At 36.1% G+C, this 25642-nt stretch overlaps 1 protein-coding gene across 1 annotated transcript in view; it reads left to right on the forward strand.

Annotated features, from left to right (window-relative positions):
- The first annotated feature begins 5586 nt into the window (after positions 1–5586).
- Positions 5587–25642, forward strand: part of LOC134824731 (uncharacterized) — a 45379-nt gene continuing 25323 nt past the window's right edge. Inside the window, exons 1-15 of the mRNA XM_063836705.1 lie at positions 5587–5725; positions 5975–6943; positions 7209–7607; positions 8810–9205; positions 13057–13371; positions 14984–15076; positions 15440–15580; positions 16588–16824; positions 18596–18910; positions 19547–19870; positions 20000–20149; positions 20344–20450; positions 23329–23494; positions 23985–24125; positions 24484–24720. Of these exons, the coding sequence (XP_063692775.1) occupies positions 5671–5725; positions 5975–6943; positions 7209–7607; positions 8810–9205; positions 13057–13371; positions 14984–15076; positions 15440–15580; positions 16588–16824; positions 18596–18910; positions 19547–19870; positions 20000–20149; positions 20344–20450; positions 23329–23494; positions 23985–24125; positions 24484–24720 (4045 nt within the window). The 5' untranslated portion in view covers positions 5587–5670. The remainder of the gene's footprint in view (positions 5726–5974; positions 6944–7208; positions 7608–8809; positions 9206–13056; positions 13372–14983; positions 15077–15439; positions 15581–16587; positions 16825–18595; positions 18911–19546; positions 19871–19999; positions 20150–20343; positions 20451–23328; positions 23495–23984; positions 24126–24483; positions 24721–25642) is intronic.

Here is a 25642-nt window from a genome sequence, read left to right on the forward strand (position 1 = left end):
AGAGAAAAGTTTAATCGCTTTCAGACAAAATACTGTGATTGAAAATGGACTAATGAACCTGAGGATAAATCGAATTAAATTAAACTTGGAGATACGGTGAAATCTATGTAACTGAACAAAAAGGAATAAATTAGTGAACAAAACAGAGTTGGAACGACAAAATTCCAGTCGATTAGATGTTTGGTTTTTATTGCTCACTGCAGCCTATGAATTCGTCTGTACAGGATCTCACGCACAGTTGCTTATCTTGCTTATTTTTGGATATTATTAATTATCAAAGCTCTCCCATTCCGAATCCTTGTAGCTCTCGTTAATTAATAAAACAAAAGTTAAAACAAAAGTTAAATTTATTACCAATTATTCAATCAATACATATCATAAATTCTAATATTGGAAACACAATGCAGAATGGATGTCTTAAACTATAATTTGTTGTCACTAATAATCTATTTACTTTCAAAGTTGAAATTTAGTTAAGTATGAAATGCCACCACATCATAGTTAGGGTAAAATATAATTCTTAAAAATTTTAAAATTAAGAAGATTGCTCTATGACTTAAAATTTAAAATTTAGCTAAAGATGTCTAATTTTTAAGTAGTTGGTTACAGTTTATGACAGTACTGGCATGACCAATTTTATTGTGGCTGGTAAAAGGACCCAGTTGCCTGTAAGGGCTTTACCGAACCCCTGGGGACCACAATGTGATAGGATCAGGCCAGATGTTTCTATGTAGAGCAATTTATTTATTTCGGAGCTATGGTTACGTGGTATAGTTGGTGGTCATGTTTAAAGGTCAGTTTATCCTTGTGTTCTAATTATCCATCCAGATGCTTAGTGATGTGAGTAAATCATGCCCTTCTACATTATATAACGTTTAACTATAAATTTGTTTTTACCACAGAAACTGTGGCACTAAGGTCAAGAATTAAAAATTTGTACTCTCATTGATAGTTAAAGCGTTTTTTTTTCCCCAGCACTACTACACAACAAAAACCTGTCGGCCCACCGAGGAAACACAGTCGCAGAACAAAGAACCCAATTGTGCTTCTCTATTCTGCGATCGTGTGTATTTACTATAAACTAGCTAAATGCAGTTAGTAAAATTTTCTGGAATCATTCAAGTCGTTTGATTAGTTTATGTGTCAAAGTAATGTCCATGATAATCATATTTTTGGATCCCCGGTGGGCAAACACTCGTCCCAAAGGCTAAGGCAAACCTGTCAATGTTTCCCCATACGAAGTAAGGAGAACACATACTCAGCCTACAACTCCACCCATGGGACGAGACGTCGTGAGCCTCAAAATATATAGCATATACCCAGTCAGCAAACACTATACACAACATACATACGATACCAATCAATGTATAATGCCATTACTTCATTTAAAAGAAAATACATCTGCTATCTAATTTTTTTAAAAATTGAAGAATAAACCTGAAGAGAGGAGAAGGAGAGAGGGGTTTGGGAGAGGTAGAGTAGGAAAACAACAGGATCCTGTGCCGCAGGATTTTAAAATTTGTTGTATGATGATTCGTTTTGTGTCGTCTCTTAGATTAATATAGGTCTGATACCCTTGTCATGGTTCTTTGCAATAACACCGTGGTTTACTCATGTGATTATGTTTACTAAATCAACCTATTTCAATGATAATTCATTTGCATCAAAGTTGTAACTGCACCAAAGTTGTCGGTCATATTTAGACTGTTGTTCTAACAAAGATTTCTTGAGATTATTCTTGAATATACTGATGGGAGTGGAGAAGTCTATTTCACTTGTTGACTTACGGCAGTGATTCCAAATACTAGTTGATTGATAGATGAATAGTGAGGATGGAGTGGGTGGGATGAAGTAGTTGTCTCGTCTTGGTGACCTGTTGAATAAAGAGAACATTGAGATTGGTGATTGGAACTTATTAATTTTGAACATTTCCAGTAAACAGTGCAACTTATGAAGATTGTGGACAGTCAGGAAGTTATACTCGTTACAGATTGGTTTACTGTGTTCTAGTTCAAAGAAATCTTTGCCTAACATCTGCTTGATAACTTTACCGGTCTTATCCCTAGTGATAGGCCTTACTCTGGCACATGTTTTGAACTTATTGAAGTATGCATCATTATCACCAAAGAGAATTCTTATGCATTTCTTTTGTGTTTTAAATATGGCTTCTAGTTTATTATTTGATACACCTCCCCAAACAGATATTCCATAACATAGGTGTGATTCAAAAAGGGTGTGGTACAGGTCCTTATATAGTTTTTTAGGTACACAGCGTCTAATTCCACATAGTCTACCTATCTCACATTTCAATTTACGGTTTAACGCTCTTAAGTGAGCATCCCCGTTCAGTTTTTGGTCAATAATGACTCCAAGAAACTTAGTTTCCTCCAAAATTTTTAATTACTATATTATTTAGTGTCAGTTCTAATTCATTGGTGTTTGAATCTGGTTCATTTCTACAGTTCGGCTTAAAGTGGATATAGCAACATTTCTTTATGTTGATATGCAGCAAGTTACTCTTCATATACTGATGAACAAGTTTAAGAATTTTATTAGCTTTGCAGTAAAGTGTTTTTATACATTTATCTACAACAAATATGTTGGTGTCATCGGCAAAAAGTATAAACTTACCTAGGTCTGATACTCTATATATTTCATTGATGTAAATAATGAAAAGCAAGGGACCTAATACTGACCCCTGAGGAACACCAAATATTACAGACAGTTTTTCGGATTCTTCTCCAAGTACTGAAACATATTGCTGTCTATTAGAAAGGTAACTGGCTATCAATTTATTTGCAGTCCCTCGAATTCCATAATCATTCAGTTTTTTAAGCAGGGCGCGACTGTCGTATCTGATTCAGCAGTATTTTAGTTGGTTTTGATTCGTCATCTTCCCATGGTAGCTTAAGCCTAAATTTAAATAGAGGCCTGGCAGCCGTTCATCGTGTGTATCTATCATCTCTGCATCACGCGAGCTGTCCACGTACCACTGCATTCCTGCAGTGGTACTCAAATCTCCTTCAATCTCCTTCAATAGCTCCTTCAATCTCCTTCAATCTCCTTCAATCTCTTTCAATTTCCTATAATCTCCTTCAATATCCTTCATTAATCTCCTTCAATCTCCTTAAATCGCGCAAAAGCGTATATTTATTTATTTAGTGATTTTGACACCACATTAGATTTTCGGGACCTACATTTTTCATTCCTTGGCCAGTTTTGTATTTCTTCATACTGGTCAAAAACATTCGAACCAACCAAAAATGATTGTATGGTATATCTCTATCACGGTCTTCGCGGAAAGTTGATGTCGTGGTGTAAATAAAATAGTAACAGATATATAGATATATATAGAATAACCTCGCAGTACGTTTTATAAAACAGATTAGGTCTTTGTCTTCGTCTAATGCATTTGCCTTTGTCTAATGTTTGAAGAATAATACTCTTTGTTATCTACAATTGTCTATAACAGCTACAGCAAGACGTACCTACATAGATTACTAGATTAGGTCGAGTGAGTTTCATTTCACCTGCGTTGTATAATTTACGTGACTTACATTAGTTAGTTTGGGTTTAAATTATTCATTGTGACGTATAGTCCCGTAGACCTATAAACCTACTTTATGGCCACTTGAACGAACACTGATGGGACATTAAGACAACATTAAGACAACAATAAGACAACAATAAGACAACATTAAGACAACAATAAGACAATATTAAGACAACGTTAACGCAACAAACACCAAAAGACAACAAACGATAGGACAACATTAAGACAACATTAAGGCAACATTAAGGCAACATTAAGGCAACATTAAAGCAACAAATTCCTTGTATTAATGTTGTCTTAAATGAGTTTGTTGTCTTAATGTTGTCTTAATGTTGTCTTAAATGAGTTTGTTGTCTTAATGTTGTCTTAATATTTTATCATATTTTGTTGTCTTATCGGTGTTTGTTGTCGTAATGTTGTCTTATTGTTGTCTTATTGATGTCTTAAATGATTTTGTTGTCTTAATGAGTTTGTTGTCTTAACGTTGTCTTAATGGTGTCTTAACGTTGTCTTAATATTTTATCATATTTTGTTGTCTTATCGGTGTTTGTTGTCTTAATGTTGTCTTATTGTTGTCTTATTGTTGTCTCATTGTTGTCTTATTGTTGCCTTAATGTTGTCTTATTGTTGCCTTAATGTTTGCTTTAATGTTGCCTTAATGTTGCCTTAATGTTGTCTTATCGTTTGTTGTCTTATTGGTGTTTGTTGCGTTAACGTTGTCTTAATGTTGTCTTATTGTTGTCTTAATGTTGTCTTATTGTTGTCTTATTGTTGTCTTAATGTTGTCTTAATGTCCCATCGGTGTTCGTTCTAGTTATCGCGCAAAAGCGTATATTTATTTATTTAGTGATTTTGACACCACATTAGATTTACGGGACCTACATTTTTCATTCCTTGGCCAGTTTTGTATTTCTTCATACTGATCAAAAACATTCGAACCAACCAAAAATGATTGTATGGTATATCTCTATCACGGTCTTCGCGGAAAGTTGATGTCGTGGTGTAAATAAAATAGTAACAGATATATAGATATATCTATATTAATATAGATATCAGGACCATTGTTGACTATAACTCTATTTTATTGTATCACCATACCACGTGTAGTAGAATAACCTCGCAGTACGTTTTATAAAACAAATTAGGCCTTTGTCTTCGTCTAATGCATTTGCCTTTGTCTAATGTTTGAAGAATAATACTCTTTGTTATCTACAATTGTCTATAACAGCTACAGCAAGACGTACCTACATAGATTAGGTCGAGTGAGTTTCATTTCACCTACGTTCATTTCACCTACGTTGTATAATTTACGTGTCTTACATTAGTTAGTTTGGGTTTAAATTGTTCATTGTGACGTATAGTCACGTAGACTTATAGACGCTAGACGTATAGCCTAGTAGTCTAGGCAGAGTTTAGTTTAGGTCGAGAGAGCTTTATTTTATATTGCATTTGGACAGTTCAGTTTCTGAGTCTGCTGGGCGCTTTTCAGGGTGACTGCCTATCTGGGTGTCTGTTTACACTTGTAATTGCAGGTGCACTCTTTGAACTCCGAACCATCCTCGCTACTATAATGGGCAGGCCAGTTCATATCCGCCCATCACTAGTCGAGGCCTTCCCCTTGACACTGAGTATGCAGATGATGTCGACTTGAATGATGAAGATGAAGAAAACCTGAAGCACATCTTGCCTGTGGCAACAGATGTGCTGAAGCGTTGGAATTTCTTTGTCAATGAAGATAAATCTGACTTCACTCATGTGTACTCAGCGCATTCAGGGGAAAGGACGCAACTGGAAAGCCTATTGCTGGTAGTGAGGAGTGGAGGAAAAGCATCACACTGGGCTCCATGACGTTGAAACAGTTTGCCCATACCCTAACCCGGCGCCTTATACTTATTGGCGTTTTGACAAAGAAATTTAGACGCCTATCATTTAAGTCAAGGTCATTAGGACGCTTTGTAACACCACTGAACTGTCGGCCGGGGATTATGTTCGGTATTCACAAAATATTCTCAAAAAATAATAATATAGTACATCAGAAAAGATAAAGGCAAGAGCTCAAACTGCAGATTCACACAAGGACTCAAGGACTTAGTCAGCTGACAGTGCCACTAGGCACAATGTTGCAGCTACTGTTGTTGATTATGTTCCTTAATGAGGCGGTCAGCTCTCAAGGTTTGTGAATTGTGTACAATTAAATTCTCTGTCTTGTCTATGGACATACGTTATTGGAAAATGTAGATTTCTCTTTTTCTCTACCTTGTGACAAAATTTAATCTCTACAGTACAGCTTAAAGAGCAAGTTTCTGGATCACGCCGTTTATTTTGAATTCTCTTTGCTGTATTGCATCATCTATATGTACTATTTGTAAAAGTTTCAAATCAAAAATCAAGTTTGACATGGATTTATTATTTATGTTTCAGCTGTTAAGCCCACTGATTTCGTGGAACCTACCGAAAATATGGAAACTATAACGGAAGTTATCGCTGCAACAAATGATGTTGAAACAACTAGAAATGACTTAACTGTTATACCAACCACTGCTGAACCAACCACTGCTGAACCAACCACTGCTGAACCAACCACTGCTGAACCAACCACTGTTGAACCAACCACTGTTGAACCAACCACTGTTGAACCAACCACTGTTGAACCAACCACTGTTGAACCAACCACTGTTGAACCAACCACTGTTGAACCAACCACTGTTGAACCAACCACTGTTGAACCAACTACTGATGAACCAACCACTGTTGAACCAACCACTGCTGAACCAACCACTGCTGAACCAACCACTGTTGAACCAACCACTGTTGAACCAAACACTGTTGAACCAACCACTGTTCAATCAACCACTGTTGAACCAACTAGAAATGAATCTACTCTTGAAGGAACAGAGATTGACCCCACTGTTGAACCAACTACTATTGAACCAACCACTATTGAACCAACTGCTGATGAACCAACTGCTGTAATTGAACCAACCACTGCTGAACCAACCAATGTTGAACCAACCAATGTTGAACCGACTACTGATGAATCAACTACTGTTGAACCAACTGAAAATTACTCCACTGAAGCTGAAATTTCATTCCGAATCGTTGATGAAAATAAAAATGACGTCACGAAGGGAGTACAAGGTTTACTGCTCTACAACGGTGGGACAGTTTGTGACGACGATTTCAGCATGGATGCAGCATTTGCGATCTGCAAAGAAATGGGATATGTGAGTGCAATCAACTGGGACAGTGGAAACTATTTTGATGTTCAGGAAGACTTAGTGATAAAACTAGATGATGTAGCTTGCAGTGAACAAAGTTGGTCCTCTTGTTCTTACAGCGAGTCTAACAACTGTGGACATAGCGAAGATGTGTTTCTCACATGTATAACAGGTAACTTTACTATTCATTCAATTTCTAATTTTTAAATACATAGCATACAATTAATTTGTGACTGCACTCAAAACTATCATAATCCAATGAAACTTGAAAGGTACAACGTACGTCCGTACCCTTGCTAAACCCATATTAACTAAGCAGGACTACATGTGTTACTTTACAAGCTCATAAACAAGTTAATCTAAATCTCTCGAGACCATTGGACGTTTTGTATGTCCATTGCATCGAAGTAGAACTGAAAATGTTGTATTCAATTCAGATGTTGAACCAACTAGAAATGAATCCACTGATGAACCAACTAGAAATGACTCCACTGTTGAACCAACTGAAAATGACTCCACTGAAGCTGATATTTCATTTCGAATCGTTGATGAAGATAGCAATGACCTCACGGAGGGAGGACGAGGTTTGTTGCTCTACAAGGGCGGGACAGTTTGTGACGACGATTTCAACACGGAAGCAGCATTTGCGATCTGCAAAGAAATGGGATATGTTAGTGCAATCAACTGGGAGAGTGGAAACTATTTTAGTTTTCAAGAAGACCTAGAAATAAAACTAGATGATGTCGCTTGCAGTGAACAAAGTTGGTCCTCTTGTTCTTACAGTGAATCTCACAACTGTGGCCATAGCGAAGATGTGTTTCTCACATGTATAACAGGTAACTTTACTATTCATTCAATTTCTAATTTTTTTCCCTACTCTTGCCGAAGGCAAAAAGATCGTAGGGAATAAGTAATCGGGTTTGGATATATGAGGTGGCCCGATGGTCCTACGTTGACGACAAAAGTCTGCTCCTTCGCAATATAGACCACTCCTCTATAATTATGTGTATAAAAGGAACCTATTTTGCGCGCGCGACGCCAGTTATGTGTTAATTAATTACAGGCATAGCAACCAGTTTTAGGTGCTTGACGACTGTTACACAGGTTGCCATCGGGTTAAAATTTACTCTAATTCATTAATATAGCATATTAGTCATCTGAGCGGATCAATCATCAATATAAGTATAAATATTTTGTTGAAACAAGCTTAATAAATTACCGAGTGATAAAATTCAGCAAGTCAAAACAAATTAAATTATTATATCAGCTGATAAACTCGTGGCCGATTATTTAACAGTTGATCGACACTGAATCGTAAAAAGCGATTACATATTTAAGAACAAATGCTACTTTACATTTACATTCAAGAAGCAACTAAGATCAAGATTGCGGTATGCTTTTAAAGAATCCTATATAGTATATAGTCGATGGTGCTTTAGATGTGTCGAGTAAGCATCAAAATGTATTAGTTTATGTTAGATACAAATAATAACTAAGATGAGACAAAATATTTTATTACAGTCAATAAAGTTGGCATACGATGTAATAATATGACGTGACATAATACGCAACGTTAACACGAAACAAACCGCGCAAAATATGAAATGATCTACTACCAAACCACATACAGATCGACGGCGACACCTCAGATGCGCGCAGAATTTTACAAGTTCTGCACGCCTAATATAATGAAAATGATTATCACGTGCGCAAAACACCACTCTGGGATACAATAAAGTAGAACATTGTAGGCAGTAGGGAAATTTGATCGTGCGTGGTGTTACCGCGGCGAAATTCTTGTTAAATACATAGCATACAATTAATTTGTGACTGCACTCAAAACTATCATAATCCGATGCAAAACTTGAAAGGTACAATTGTACGTCCGTACCCTTGCTAAACCCATATTAACTAAGCAGGACTACAAGTATTACTTTACAAGCTTATTAAACAAGTTAATCTAAATCTCTCGAGAACATTGGACGTTTTGTATGTCCATTGCATCGAAGTAGAACTGAAAATGTTGTATTCAATTCAGATGATGAACCAACTAGAAATGGATCCACTGATGAACCAACTAGAAATGACTCCACTGTTGAACCAACTGAAAATGACTCCACTGAAGCTGATATTTCATTCCGAATCGTTGATGAAGATAGCAATGACCTCACGGAGGAAGGACGAGGTTTGTTGCTCTACAAGGACGGGACAGTTTGTGACGACGATTTCAACACGGAAGCAGCATTTGCGATCTGCAAAGAAATGGGATATGTTAGTGCAATCAACTGGGAGAGTGGAAACTATTTTAGTTTTCAAGAAGACCTAGAAATAAAACTAGATAATGTAGCTTGCAGTGAACAAAGTTGGTCCTCTTGTTCTTACAGTGAATCTCACAACTGTGGCCATAGCGAAGATGTGTTTCTTACATGTACAGGTAACTTTTCCATGTATTGACAAAATTATAATACCACTTACCTTGCCATTATGATAGCTAATTGCAAATATATATTATATATATATACATATATATTATATCGGGGCACTGATGATTGGTATTGTTTTATACATATTATCATGAAACGGATCGTTTGCCCGCCAATTTGATTTGTTTCGATTGTTCGAATTATAATGCTCCTGCTTAACTGCAGTCGAGCACTCTCTTTGGGAAACCAAGGAACAACTATTTATTATATATATAATTATATAGCAAACACAAGATAATAGGAAATAAATCATAAAATCGAGTGGCAAAGTAGTCTCGACTCACCCATAGCTTCTCCATAAACGTCATGAGCTTTGTACACTAAATCGTTGAAATTACTTAAACACACTATATAACACTACTATATAAAATGTACCTTTACAGTCATCCTCAAATTATTTGTTATATATAACAAATAATTTGAGGATGACTGTAAAGGTACATCTTACCGACATTTGAAGTCAAGGCGTTGTTTTACTGACAGTTGTGGCTGACTGACAATTATATATATATATTTGAGCCATACTGATGAGTCCTAATAGGACGAAACACTGTGTATATGGATATATATATATAATTTTAATACTTTCAACACTACTATATAACAAATAATTTGAGAATTGATGTAAATAAACGATGCAAAGACTTTCGAAGATCTAATCACAACCGCTTTCTTTTATTGTGTAGAAGTCCAGCCATGAAATATATATATACTAGAAACCCGCTAGTCGAAAGCTTTGTTCGAGGAAATTTTAAAAATCAGTTATGTTTTAATTTCTCTTCATCATATAGCTCTGTTATACTGTAGACATAATGGAATTTATCTAACAATGGCGACAGCGTTGTTAGTATTCGGATTCCCAAAACGATACTTTTTACCGCATCAAAAAATACCAATCACAACCAAAGTTATGAATATAAGTCATAGCGTGAGCGTAAATGTGAGCTAGTTTTGAAATTATGACGTAGCATACAGCATAATATATAACAACGCGCGTTGTTAAGATGTTCTTGCTCGCGCACGTGCATTTTTATCGTTGCTACGCAACAGCGCAGTAAACCTTTGCTAAAATAACGCCATTATTCTAACGATTATTTAACCTCACTTCCGACGTTAATTATAAAAAATCTAAAGCCTAAATCAAAATTCTAAGAATGCTATAGCCTATTCCTATCCTTTTTCTACAACCCTGCTAAAAATGGCGAGGTTTCAACTCCATTTGCGAGCTGGGTTTGGCATCACCAGAGGGTCATTTTGAGGTCGATTTTCGGTGTTTTTTCTTCTATGTCCCCGTTGCCGGGGAAATTTCGTCAAGTTTAAATTATAGTATAGATATATATTTCGTTGCTGTACTCCTACACATTAAAAGTCGGTGTTGATTAGATCTTCGAAAGTCTTCGCATCATTTATTAAACATCGTCATATATATATACTAGAAAACCCGTGGTCACAGGGAGAAAGCTAATAGTATTTTTTGTTAGGAAGTTTAAATCGCGTCAAAAAATATTCAGCACAAATGAAGATACAGCCAATTAAAATGTTGCTCGTACTAGACTAAACACAGCGTAATATCAACAAAACCTATCGTTAAAAAAATCATTGCACGTGCACGTGCGTGTAATAACCCTCGTTACCATGGTTGCTATGCAACTTCCTATTTCTCGTCGGATTTGCACGTGGGCGGTCGTACATACAGACAACAAAAAGAATTTTCTGAATTGTAATAGAGATATATATATATTGTTAGTCAGCCACAACTGTCAGTAAAACAACGCCTTGACTTAAAATGTCGGTAAAATATACCTTTACAGTCATCCTGATATAAAGACAAGTTAGCAAATTTATTAAAAATATCAATCATTCAATCAATCAAATAAATTGAAATTAAAAATTTAGAAACTTACGTAACTCAGCAATTCAAATAACTGATGGGTGAAAATTCTAAATGAGTGGTAGAGGTGAGGAAATAAAATATGCAAGAAAAAAAATCATCTTTCTTCTCTAACACTCATCCCTCCAAAGCAAAGTATTTTAACGTTTTAAGCTGGTTTTACCAAAAGTTCTCCCTTTGTTTACATATACTTAGTCTATCCTGGGCGCATTGCTCAAAATTCACTACTATACGTCAACTTTCTCTATAATAGAAACATTAATGTCCTTACTTAAAGTACTGGTAAACAACTTAGTGGTGGTACGGTCAAGATTGTGCAAAATCTCATTATCTATAAAATGGCAGGACAGTTCGCAAGTCCTTCTTTGGGTTTTAATGTGAGATTTATGGTTCCTAAATCTAACCTTTAGAAAGTCTAAAGTGCATCCTATATAACTTAACTTACAATTAATATCATTAACTATGTATAGAAAATTTTTGGTATCACAGTCCAATCACAGTCCAATATATATATTGTCAACACCGACTTTTAATGTGTAGGAGTACAGCAACGAAATATATATATATACATATACATGTATATATATAGTAAGTTTTCAGTCTTTTAAGTAGACTTATCTAGGATGGTCTTTAGGATGTTCTTAGTAACTACTTTGGATTTGTGTAAAGTTTGATAATAATATATATATTTGATAATAATATATATATATATATGCTCGCCTAGTTTACTAAGCTTGAGCACTCTGGGAATGAATAGATCTACCACTTAGAAAAACAGCAATTTGTTGTTTTCTTGAAAGCTGAAAGGTGTACACTGTACATAATTACCCTTTATGAACACATGTTATATAATAGTCAGTGCTTTAATGTGACAATATTCTTTGGGGTTATGATGGATCGAGGGCTGTCAACTATAGCATGACGTATCACACAGTTTTTGTTGTATTAGAATTTTGAATTGATGCCATATATTAAAAGGACATACACCAAAACATTTTTTGCCAGGATTCGAGATTTGACTTCATATTATGAAAATATAAATAAAAACAATAAGATTTGATACACTGAAAATTTTTTTAGAGAGTACACACTAAAATACCGATAATTTAGTAATTTTAAAAGTTTGGCTGTTTTTTTGCTGACCATTATTTACAATCCGTACAAGAAGCCTTCCAAAGGATTAAATAATTGAACAATAAATGACGAAGTTACAGAGAGAAGCAAAATTGAAATTTTTGCCAACTGTTAAAGTTGTACATTTTACCAATAATCGACGTCATAAGATATCGCTTCAAAAATTCTTGTGAGTGTAGCCACGATGATCATATCCAAATTTTTGGAACATGATTTCTCTCAATTTTGAGTTTCACTTTCAAGGTATGAAATCTGACAAAGGTCTTAGTAAAATTCATATCTCAAATAGTATCAGTTTTTTCGAAATAATTTTTACAGAATCGTAATCAGCTTGACGAAACAAAACTTCTAGTTCCAAATTTATAATACTTAAAGACACAAAATTTGTAAACAAATTTGTACAACTTGTACAAAATTTATACAAGGGGGGAGGGACCCTTGTATTCGAACTAGAAAATTATTTATGACCATTTTTCTTCTAAAATCATCTATTTGTTACTAAAAGTTTCGTCTTATTATCGGTATTTTATTTTTAGTGACAGACTTTACCAAATGTTAAAAAATTTCCAAAAAAAATGTTTTTGAAAGTGCGTACTCTCAAAAAATTTGTTCAATGTATCAAATCTTATTGATTTTATCTATATTTTCATAATATGAACTCAAATCCTGAATCCCGGCAAAAAAGGATTTGGTGTATGTCCCCTTAAGCCTTAAGGTATATTAAAAGTTAAGCTTTTACTTTGTAGAAAACAAACTAAACAAATGAACCATTTTAAGCTGGATCTGTATTCAAACTGGTAGACGAAGATGGTAGCGAAGTAAGGGCGGGAGAACAAGGACTATTACTGTTCATGGAAGGAACAGTGTGCGATGATGGCTTTGATTTCAACGCTGCTAATGCGATCTGCAAAGAGATGGGATACGAAAGTTCTCAGAGCTGGAACAGTGGATTAGTATACGATAATATGCAGAACAGTCTTGACACAAACTTAGATGATGTCGACTGCCGTGAAGAAGTGTGGTCCTCTTGTAGTTACGTGACATCAGAGGAAAACTGTGGTCACGAAGAAGATGTTTTCATTACATGCATAGGTAAAATATCTTTATTTCCTAGTTTTAAGTTTACCAATAAATAATTATTACCTATTAAATTCGCGTTTTTGACACCACTTGGGGATCCAAATTTTGGGCTCTAAAACTCTTATTTCTTGGCCAATTTTTAATTATTTCATGCTGATTTGGATGCAATTAAAGCATTTGACCCAGTCAACAACGTTCCAGTTGAATATCTTTTACGGTTTTTGCGGAAAGTCTCGTTAAAGTTGATACCGTGGTGTCAGTAAAATGGTACGGAACCCTCCATATTATATATCGTCTCGCTTTATATATAGTAAGATATATACAAGAAAAACAACGATTCTGCAAACTTACAGTTTCATGCAAACGCAATCATCAGTGTCAGAATAACTTACTATTACTAAATCCATATATTGTCCTAACACGCTCCTTCATAAAATTAACTGAACTAAACTAAACTAAACTAAACTAAACTAAATCAAAATCAAAACAAAACGAAACGAAAAACAAAATAAAATATTCCTAATAGAAGCATTTCTTGATCATAAATTTGTTGGTGTGCCTACATTTGCTAATAAATTCTTTTCTCACATTTAATAGATTGTCGTCTTTATTTAAAATAATATAAAGTTTTTCAGTAAGGCAGAGATGACAATCTTTTGTACCCCCCCACCCCCCCCCCCCCACCCCCCCCCCCCTTGTACGGATGAGCATGTTGGATTATTTTCCAAAATATTTTATACGGGGTTTGTTTATCTTTCAACTCCCATATTTTCTTAAATAGCTCCGTCTGGTTTCGTAGCTTACTGAGTTTGAAAGAGCTTGTGTGTGTACTGAAGCGGGTCTTAAAAGTGTTTTCAGTTAGCCCAATATATTTGTGCTCTTTCTTTTCCTTTTCTACTGCAATCGTTGCTTCATATATCACTACGGGGCTTCCAGGCACTGTCCTTTTAGTAGGCACATTTCCGGCTTCCTGCAATTGCACATTTTCGCCTTTATTGTAGGTTTTTTCTGAGCTTGGTGTCTGGTGATCACTAAGATGGATCCTATGTTGGGTAGGCAGCTGTACGATAGCTTGATTTTGTTTCTGTTGAACAGCTCGTGGAATTTTGTCCTCTGGGGAAGTGTTTGTCTAGTAATGTTTGTTGTTACATTCGAGCAGTAAAGGGGGTTGAACCATACGACATTCCTGGATCTCTTCCTGTTGGCTCATGGCAAGGCTGGTATCTGTAAACTATAGTTGGTGGTCGTGGCCGCTATCGTTAAGAGCTGTTCCGTAAACCCCTTTCGCTTTGTCAAACTCTTCTTTATTGCAGGAGATGTCCGATAGTCGCCGGTTTATCATTTTGGGGAGATTGTTTATGATGGTTGGTGGGTGGTTTGCAAAAATTAATACAGACTTAAAGCAAAAAATGCCGAAATTTTGACATTTTTTTGAATTTTTACCCGGGGAAATCTTGGGTTCTCTTTGCTACAAAAAAACGCCCAAAACGGTATGAAAATTTGGAATTTTAATGGTTTTGAATCAGAATGCCTTCGAGTGTTCATTTTAATGTCCGTTAATAATTATGTCTGTTCAAAATTATGTCATGTCAAATAACGTCCGATAAGGTAAATTTTTTAACAGGAATGATGAACTCAAAGTCAATGGTATCCGGAACTGACGAAACAACAACAACAACACAAGAAAGTGACATGTTGGACAGTTTGACGCAACCAGGTATGTTTTGCTATCAACAAATTTACCCATGAAAGTTTCCGAAACTTTAAGTTTCGGTCGGCGCCTTTTGAAAATTTCCGGGATCAGTTTGATGGACTAACATTTTGTCCGGAGTTGGCTAATCTGGTCATTGGCGTTTCGCTGTATGAGTGTATGAAGTAATAAGCAAGCAAACAAATACCTTAAGCTTCTTTCAACACATGTGTGATGTGTAATTTGTATCAGCACGGGCTGTTATAAGTGTATATATAAAGATATAAAGATATAAGGAGTATAAACTACACCATGTGCGGTATGAAACCGCTATAAACCAATATCCTGAAAACCTGTATTGTTTTCAAATATAATCATTGTTTCCCTCAGAAATGTTATCTTCTCCTGCTGGTACCTCAATTGGATACTCTGGGGATAAAATGATCCTATTTTGTGAAGCCAGTTTCTTTCCAAATATTCCAATGACTATTGAATGGAAGGTGGCACGTGGTAACAGTTTTGCTGAAGCAGGTATGCGGAGTGATTCGGCTTTTAAAAATTAACATAGATAGTGAAACAAGTACGAATTACAAATATATATATACAAATTATCATTAACAAATTATCATTTTTGATCAATAAGAATCATTATTTTTCATACATAATATTTTGTTACCAAAACCCGAATAAGTGGACTGTCACCAGTGCCTTTTTTCTAAACAAAATTTAACATGATGTCAATTGAGTCCTACAAAAAAAATTAGTCCTATACCGAAAAAAAACAAACATTAAAAAATCATTTATTTTTGTTTGGCAAAAGGAGACATTGACGACGGTCCAGTTTTTGGTAAAACACTAATTAAACACCAGGCACTTGTTATGTTTTTGACTCCTACAATTTTTAACTGCGGCAGTGAAATCCCGGCCGAAGGCCGGGTTATACTAGTATTATATATATGTATATGATTGTACCTTAGGGCAAATAAATTTGGGTCACAATAAATTTGGTTACCATAATTTTGGTTACCATAATTTTAGTCACAAATTTCGCAAATTTTTTGTCTGCAACAATTTTAGTCACATTTTTCGACTTTTCGAGACCATTTTCCATTCCATTTACCTTAAGAACGGCAAAGTTAGTCTACACCGTCTGAGCATTACAGATTAAGCTGCAATGCATTACTCACGAATTTCAATAACATCGGATCCAGAGTTTGTGACTCTGTATCACTAAGTTCTTCAGTACACTGTTCAGTGTTCAGTTTCTTTTTCACCCTTTTTCGACTTGACCATTTCTGTCGGTACGACGTAGTTTATGTCGATATGATTCAATTAAATTGAATGGAAATCACCTAACATAAAGCATTTTCTTAACTTCTGTCCATGACTTCGCGTCACCAAAATGTAAACCAAAATCGGACTTATGCTATTCTGATTCTTTGACTTTTTCTTTTACGTTTCCTTACTAAAGTTTTAAATTATAAACTATGATCATATATATAGACACGGTACGCAAACGTATCTATAATATATTTCAGGCTGTTATACAAGCTACGAGCAGAATGTTGGTCTGTTTCCTGATTCCCAGTTATTATTACAGAGGGAGTTCAGGAGTTTTGAGAGTTGTCAGGAATGGTGTGATGATACTCCCCGCTGTAAAGGAGTAACCGTGAGTCCCGAGAATTGGGCTACCCGAGAGTGCTTTCTAGTGGGCACTACGCACATAACCGCAAGGAGTGGATGGACTGCGAGTTCTCTAACTGATTGTGACCAGGGTAAATTACACAACGCATTTTTCCTTTTTAAGCTCTAGCGCTTTTTATCGTGCATGGTTTTCCGTAGGCCTCAGTGCCTGAAAGTGGTGCCTCAAGGGCCTTAAAGTGGTGCCTCAAGGGCCTCAGTGCCTCAATGCGTCACAAAGTTATCTGGATCTTGTATGATCCAAGTACAACAGTCCTGGACATCTCACTATCCCAATATACCTTTAAAACAGGATTTACAAAATGAACCACATACAATTTGACTTTTTTTGAAAAATCATCACCGCCTGCCTCATTAGCAAAATTTAGCAAAATTTAGCAAATTTTGCTGTCCACTTTTGTCCGTCTGGCAATGTCCTGTCCTGTCCTTTTTGGATTCTATCTGACAAGCGGACATAGACGGACGTGATCTATCAATTCAAAAATGAGCACCCGTCTGAACAGATTAAGCTGCAGATTACAGATTAAGCTGCAATGCATTACTCAGGAATTTCAATAACATCAGATCCAGAGTCTGTGACTCTGTGTCACTAAGTTCTTCAGTACGCTGTTCGGTTCCTTTTTCACCCTTTTTTGACTTTACCATTTCTGTTGGTACGACCTAGTTTATGTCGATATGATCCTTCAGCCGTTTCAACAGACCATGCATTGGGATGGATCGATTAAAAATGTAATGTCCAAGAGGAGCTCTAACCCTTTAAGTGCTATAGGAATTTGGTACGGTTTTGTACAGTAGGAACGGTGATGTCATTATATTAATTATAAAGCCCTATAAACAATGTAGGAAATGTAAGCTTAATAATATTCAATAGTCATGTCATATATGCTCTACTGAAATTTTGGTCTCCTTTAAAATTAGTCGTCGAAAAATTTAGTCTCATGAAATTTGGTTTACTCCAATTTTCGTCAAAAGTTTGACTAAATTTATGGTAGACTAAATTTGTCGTTCTTAAGGTAAGTAAGAAAAAGCCGAAATAACGTCTTATTTGAAGATTGGATAACTTATGCTCTTGTCTTGACATAGCCGACAATACTTTTTAAAACAGTTTCAAAACAGTTTCACTTTCGTGTGAATGACCTCCTTAAAATGATCAAATTCAGCTACCAATGAAAGCTGAAAGGTGTACTTTACCCTTAATGAACACATATTATATATTATAAGATTGTGAGCAAGAAATAGCCTAAATACAATCATATTTGAAAAGTGATTCACCTATGCTCCTGGCATAACAGAATTATCAAATACTTTAATAATCAGTTTTAATGTAAATTGTACATCCAAAAATAAAATAATCTTAATCAAATTCTTAATTCTCATCAATGATAGCTGAAAAGTGCACTTCAATTTATGTTCTTATTATTTTTAAAATGACGCGACTGTTTCAATTCAAATTCAATATATGTCCCTGTAGGACAGCCACCTCATAAAAACAAATTTTAATGGAAGCGATGATAACAGAACATTTTTATCTTTTCGTCCAATGTACCCAAAGAAAAATATATTACTCAAGAAGCCCACCATTCAAAATACAAGAATTTTGAAATCCAAATATTTTACTTACTACTAGGTGTAAGCTAAATATTTGTTAAGATTTCCGAAAATTTACTGGAAATTATTTCTATCTTGCTCATATTGCTATTTTACCTGGGGACCTCAATACCTCATGCTTTTTCTGTTCATAAACAGATTAAATCGATCATAAACCGATTGAAGCTGCGGCGGAATGACACTAGGCTGAGCGCCGCCCAGCGACTATTTTCAAGCAAGTTAAGGAACTCTTTTCAGATGAAGAACTATTTGGATTCAGAATCGTTGATAAAGATGGCAATGACCTGACGGCGGGAGGACGAGGTTTGTTGCTCTATAAGGGTGGTACAGTTTGTGACGACAGTTTCAACGATTATGCAGCATTTGCGATCTGCAAAGAAATGGGATATGATAGTGCAATAGCCTGGGAAAGTGGAAACTATTTTGATGTTCAGGAAGACTTACTGATAAAACTAGATGATGTCAGTTGCAGTGAACAAAGTTGGTCCTCTTGTTCTTACACCGAGACTAACAACTGCGACCATAGCGAGGATGTCGTTCTCACATGTTCAGGTAACTTTTCTCACCTTGCTAACCCAATTATGGTCATTACTTATGCAGCTGCATATGCAGTAATGGGAGAGAGCGCGAGCCCCGTAACTCTTACCGTTTTCTTGATTAAGCTGCTCAAGCCATTTTATGTAACATTTGTGGTACAAAACCACCAATTAAACCACTTACCACCGACCGATATAAAAAAACCTTTACCTTTTAAATTTGTCAGAGTTTTGTCGGCACTTTACCGAAAAAATCAGCCCCGTAACTCTTACCGTTTTCTTGATTAAGCCGCTCGGAAATTACACACGCACACACAGAAAACACACAGAAAACACACATTCACTCTGAGATTATTGTTTAAGATTATCCACGAGAAAGAATTGATAATGAGATACTATTGGATAATGGATATGTGAGGGCACTCCGAATAGAATTGCTCACCTAATGCGGGTTTTGAATTAGCGGGTAATTACTCCTACCCTTTTTAACTGCGGCAGTGAAATCCCGGCCGAAGGCCGGGTTACACTAGTAGTATTATATAGAGGGGAAAAAGGTATAGTGAGTATAATGGCGGCGGTCGTGCTTGCCAGCACTGTGATATAGATATATCTTTTGGTATATATACCAAAAGTAATTTTAATCTATTTTCAGGAACTCATGATTTTAAACTTGTTGACAACGAAGGAGAGGAAGTTACGGTTGGGGAACGTGGCTTGCTATTGCATAACGAAGGAACAGTTTGTGGGGACGATGAGTTTAATGCCAACGCTGCAAATACGATATGCAGAAAAATGGGGCATTCAGTTGCTAAGAATTGGGGATTTGGAAATCAATCTGAATTTCAGAGTAACTTGACTATAAATTTAGCCGGTGTGAATTGTATTGTCGACGGTTCCTGGTCATCTTGTGATTATAACTTGGATAACCTTACCTCCTGTGAACATAGTCTAGATGTATTTCTCACCTGCTGTGGAGGTATGTTTTTTTGAGAAATTAAAAAAATAAAATAAAATAAACATTAAAATATATCACAGAGATTCTGCATTGTCATAAACTATAGCAGTTAAAATCTTTAATTAGGTAATGATAACCATTAATTTTAAGAGAGCGTTACGAACATCGAGGGCAGGAGTTCTTTGACCATTGGATGTCTTTCCTACGATGAAAACCATCGAAATAACTACACATGCCTCGTGGAATACCCTGATATTGAATTATCACTACAGTCTTATCCGGCGTCCGTCTATGTTAAAGGTTTACTATGTGAAAATTACGTCTGTTCTTATTTTATACCTGTAGCATTCTCAGAAAAATAACGTATAATTCAAAGGTGGTTAATTCCACTCAACATCTCTTAAATGACAGATTTCCAGACAACAAATACAAAATGATAAAAAATATTCTTATTTTTTTTCAATAAAGCCTCTCACTAAGCTTTTTCATCACAGGATTTGTTGAATCAGACCCAGAGATTCACAACAAGCAAGCTGGTGAAAACGTAACGTTAACTTGTTTATACGTGACTACAGGCAATGTATCTGTGTCGTGGACAAAGGTAAATATAATTGATAGAATGTAAATGTCTAACGCTTTTTCCCGTCCAAAGATTGTGCATGTGCACTGTGCAGTAGTGTGTAGTGTTTATTAAAGAATTTAAAAAGCCCTTATAATACTTTAATATCACTAGCAGGAACCCGTCGCGTTTTTGACACTTATACTTGGGGTCAAAATTTTGGGCTCTAAAATTTTTATTCCTTGGCCCATTTTTATTTTTTCATGCTGATTTGGAGGCCATTAAAGCATTTGACCCAGCCAAAAAAGTTTCAGTTGTATATATTGTATGGTTTTTGCGGAAAGTCGCGTTAAAGTTGATGCCGTGGTGTCACTGTCAGTAAAATGGTGCGGATAAACACATATACATATATATATTATATCACCTTAATAACACAAGAATGTGTGTGTGTGTGTGTGTGTGTGTGTGTGTGTGTGTGTGTGTGTGTGTGTGTGTGTGTGTGTGTGTGTGTCTGATGATCGTCTGTGTGTCCGTGTGTAATTTCCGGTCGGTTATATCAAAAAAACGGTAAGAGTTACGGGACTGGTTTTTTCGGTATAGTGTCGACAAAACTCTGACGAAGCCCATAAGCAATTTTTTTAAAATCGGTCGGTGGTAAGTGGTTTAATTGATGGTTTTGTACCAAAAATGTGACATAAAATAGCTTGAGCAGAACGGCAAGAGTTACGGGGCTTGCTCTCTCTCTCTCTCTCTCATTACTGTATTATATGTAGCGTCATAATTGGGTTAGCCCAGGAAGATTCGCTGTAATGTTATACCATAAGCTTATTAGGGGAGGGGGGACTGTTAGTGTTTGAGGTCTGTTTGGACTGCAGAGAGAGAGTTCATACGACAATGTAATGTTATGCCTGTTTTCAAATATAATAGGCGGGTGTGGTGCGGAGTTAACAAGGGTTAATTTCTATAACGATTTAAATAAAAATGGAAAGCGGTTCAAGACTTACTGGGTGGCGCTCAGCCTGTCATTCCGCCAAATCTTTATGAACATAATAGCCTGGAGTCCCCAGGTAATTCAAGACGGGAGTGATGAGGTGTAATAGTCGGTGTGCAGACCTTATGAATATGATCATGGAATGTGGTGCCTAATGGCTAATAATGACTTAATTATTCACGAGAAAGAACTGATTATGAGATTATTGTTTAAAATGCTTTTGGGTCACCTAATGCGGGTTTTGACTCAGCGGGTAATTACTCATACCCTTTTTAACTGCGGCAGTAAAATCCCGGCCGAAAGCCGGGTTACACTAGTATATAATATATATACATAATTGTGGGTGGCGTCGTCTGCTGAAGAAGGAGGAACCACAGGGTCCTTTGGTTCAATCCCCCTTCTCTGTCACTGTGGAGACCAATGATGGAAGGAAATTCTTCAATCTGTTGGAGAAACACTTCCCTCGGGACAATCCACTACACAAGATCTTGAACCGGAACAGTGTAAAAGTCTCATACAGCTTTATTAAAAATATGGAATGCCTCATAAAATCCCTGAACAAGCAGTTGATTCGTCAGCACCAGGAAACCCAGGAACCCACCACACGGCACTCGGCAGTGCTACTGCCGCTCCAGGAACTCCTGCCCACTAGACGGAAAGTGTTTATCGAAGTCTGTGGTATACATGGCGACCCTCCGTACGGAAAATGAGAAGCACCACTACATCGGAATGACGGAACGCACATTCAAGGAACGGTACAACGGGCACACGTCATCATTTCGCCTGGAGTGGTACCGAAATAGAACCAAACTGTCGGAGAATATCTGGTCCTTCAAAGACCGTGAGTTAGAATTCATATCAGGATCGAATGGACAATAATCAGACGTGGACACGGATACAGAGCCGGCCAGAACAGCTGCGATCTGTGCACGTCTGAGAAATTGGAAATCTTACTTCGATCCTCTGGACCTCTGAGCCACACTTAACTCCAGGATGGAAATCCTTACAAAATGCCGCCAAAAACGGAAATCGGGAAATTCCTTTTATAATCTAATGACTCATATATGAATATCTAACCCCTAGTATTGTTTCACGAGTGAATGTTTATGTTAACTTTTAGCTTTGTAATTTTAATTTTAGTTCCTATACCTCAGTTGTCACTGATGATATCATGGTTTTGTATCATAATTGAAACATTTGTCTGACTCAACCGGTCGTTTCATTTTGTATATATATATTATTAGTCAGCCACAACTATCAGTAAAACAACGCCTTGACTTCAAATGTCGGTAAAATGTACCTTTACAGTCATCCTGATATAAAGACATGTTAGTAAATTTATTCAAAATATCAATCCATCAATCAATCAAATAAATGAAATTTAAAATTTAGAAATTTATGTAACTCAGCAATTCAAATTATGGTGGGTGGAAATCCCAAATGAGTGGTAGAGGTGAGAAAATAAAATAAGCAAGAAAAAATCATCTTTCTTCTCTAACATTCATCCCTTCAAAGTGTTTTAAAGTTTTAAGCTGGTTTTGCCAAAAGTTCTCCCTTTGTTTACATATACTTAGTCTATCCTGGGCACATTGCTCAAAATTCCCAACGTCAACTTGCTCTATAATAGAAACATTAATGTCCTTACTTAAAGTACTGGTAAAAAACTTAGTGGTAGTACGGTCAAGATTGTGCAAACCTCATTATCTATAAAATGGCAGGAAAGTTCACAAGTCCTTAATTGAGTTTTAATGTGGGATTTATATATATATATATATATATCGTCTCGCTTTATATATAGTAAAATGGAGCTACACCAGGTTTAAGGACTTCCATCTCATTACATAATATTCATCATTAAATAAATATAATAGATTTGTAGTGCTGTAATTAGTTTGAGTTTGCTAATTAATGTATGTTAACAAATTTTAGGGTTCTGAAAGTCTGTTCACCGGACTAACGACGTATCTCGGTGATGGTGTGACCCAGGGAGCTTTGGTGTTATCTAATCTGTCCGTGACAGACTCTGGATTGTATAGTTGTTTTGCAGAGGAAGAAGGAAGAGAATCATATGTTGCAGTTACTCTCAATGTGTTTGGTTGGTTCAAAAACATGTGTTAATAAAACAAAATTAGATAAAACAAAATTGTATTTTATACCCACAATCAATTTATATTTAGTCAACAAATTTAAAGTCAAATTAACCATTTGTTGTTATTCCTTATCGGAATTTATTTATTATATCTAGTAGCTCTGGTGTTCAGCAATAAAATTTACATTGCATTTACATAACTATTTTGAAATTTTGTATTTATTAACAGGATATTGTTCTTTTTAAAAATTACAGCTAAATCTGTATATTGAAATATGCATATCAGATCTGTTTAAATTTTCATATGGAATAATAACTTACCTAATAATGAAACAAATGCCTCTTGCAATATATGTGTACCAATTGGCATTTGCTCCATATATAAGGAGTAGACGCTACAACATGTGGAATAAAACCACTATAATGTATAAAAGTATAAACAATTATCTTGAAAATCAGGATTTTATCTTTTTTTTATAATTGCTATTTCCATCAGGCATTATATCTTCTCCTGTCAATTCTATTGGATACTCTGGGGATAAACTAACACTTCTTTGCGAAGCCAGTTACTTTCCAAATATTCCAATGACTATTCATGTTTGGAAGGCTGAAGCTGGCAGCAACTTTTCTAAATCAGGTATCCTACAATATTGAGAGTTATTTTTGAAAAAAATTTGTTACTCAAGGAAAATTTTGTATTCTTAAGAAAACTTAGTTATTGAAAAAAAGTGAGTTTTTATAGATCCGATTTTCTTTGTTAGGAGCTGTGGTCAAGATTACCACTATTAGATAGAGCATTACAGCTTCGTGCTTACCCCGGTAATATTTTTAATGTGAAGCGTATTCGTGTAGGAAAGAAGGATGTATGTTCACCTTTATTACCGTTATATCAACCGACGAAGAAACATATACGTTATCAACAGAGCGGATTATACCGTTTTTGATAAAATGCCTTTATTTGCTTGATAAACTTTCAAGTCCTGGTATATCCACAGATATGTTCAATAAGCTATGTATAAAAGAAAACTACGATTTCATGGGAGCTGACATAATAATGGTAAATGACGTGGACTCTTTTATGGACTGTATAGCTCTGTGCTTTGACCAGGCTGGCTGTGTCTCAGTCACCCACCAACCAGCCACCTCCAGATGCTGGCTCAAACACACGGAGTTTGGTGATAACCCTCAGGACATGGACGGGGTCAACAGCAGTAATCTCAAATGTTGGCCAGGTAATTTGTTGATTAGTTACGTAATTTCTTTATAATCGGAATATTTGTTGACTGCACCTTTTATTACTACTAGCAGGAACCCGTCTAACCTAAAGTGGTGTCAAGATTCGACAGACTAAAATAACTATTACCTATTTAATTCGCGTTTTTGACACCGAATTTGTCAATTTATGGGCACTAATATTCTTATTCCTTGTCCAATTTTTTTAATTTTTTCATGCTGATTTGAAGGCCATTAAAGCATTTGAACCAGTCAAAAAAGTTTAGGTTGTATATCTTTTACGGTTTTTTGCAGAAAGTCGTGCTAAAGTTGATGCCATGCCCATATTGGTGTCACTGTCAGTAAAATGTTACAGATAAACATATACATATACATATACGTACATACATACATGTTACATGGTAAGGTCTCCTCCTAGTCGTTGGAGTGGCCTGCATCACACACATCGCGTTGGCGGCGTAACATATGTCTCCACTGTACTCGGTTGGTAGCCAAAGCTTCTGTTGTGTCGTTGTCAATGTTTTCAACACCTGTAAACTTAGCAGCATCTTCGAGTACGCAGGACTTCCAGTTCTTACGGGGTCTGCCCCTTGACTTCTTTCCATAATTTGGCTTCCAGTTCAACAGAAACCTCGGTAGTCTAGAGTCTGGCATTCTAACTACATGTCCATACCAACGTAGCCTGGCAGCACTGATGAAAGTCTCAACTGACTTGATGCCAGCCCTCCTAAGAACTTCGTCGTTGGTCACATGAAAGAACCATTTAATCCTAAGGATCCTTCTCAAGGAGGTTTGATGGAAAACCTCGAAGCGTTTCATCTGCTTTTTGGTGGTGTTCCAGACTTAAGCTCCATACAACAAGATGGTGAGGACAGCAGCCCTATAGATCCTGATCTTGGTTGGAGTCTTTATAGTTCTGCT

This window comes from Bolinopsis microptera, chromosome 13 (assembly GCF_026151205.1).
Source record: "Bolinopsis microptera isolate Bmic1 chromosome 13, MBARI_Bmic_1.0, whole genome shotgun sequence".
Taxonomy (NCBI): Eukaryota; Metazoa; Ctenophora; class Tentaculata; order Lobata; family Bolinopsidae; genus Bolinopsis; species Bolinopsis microptera.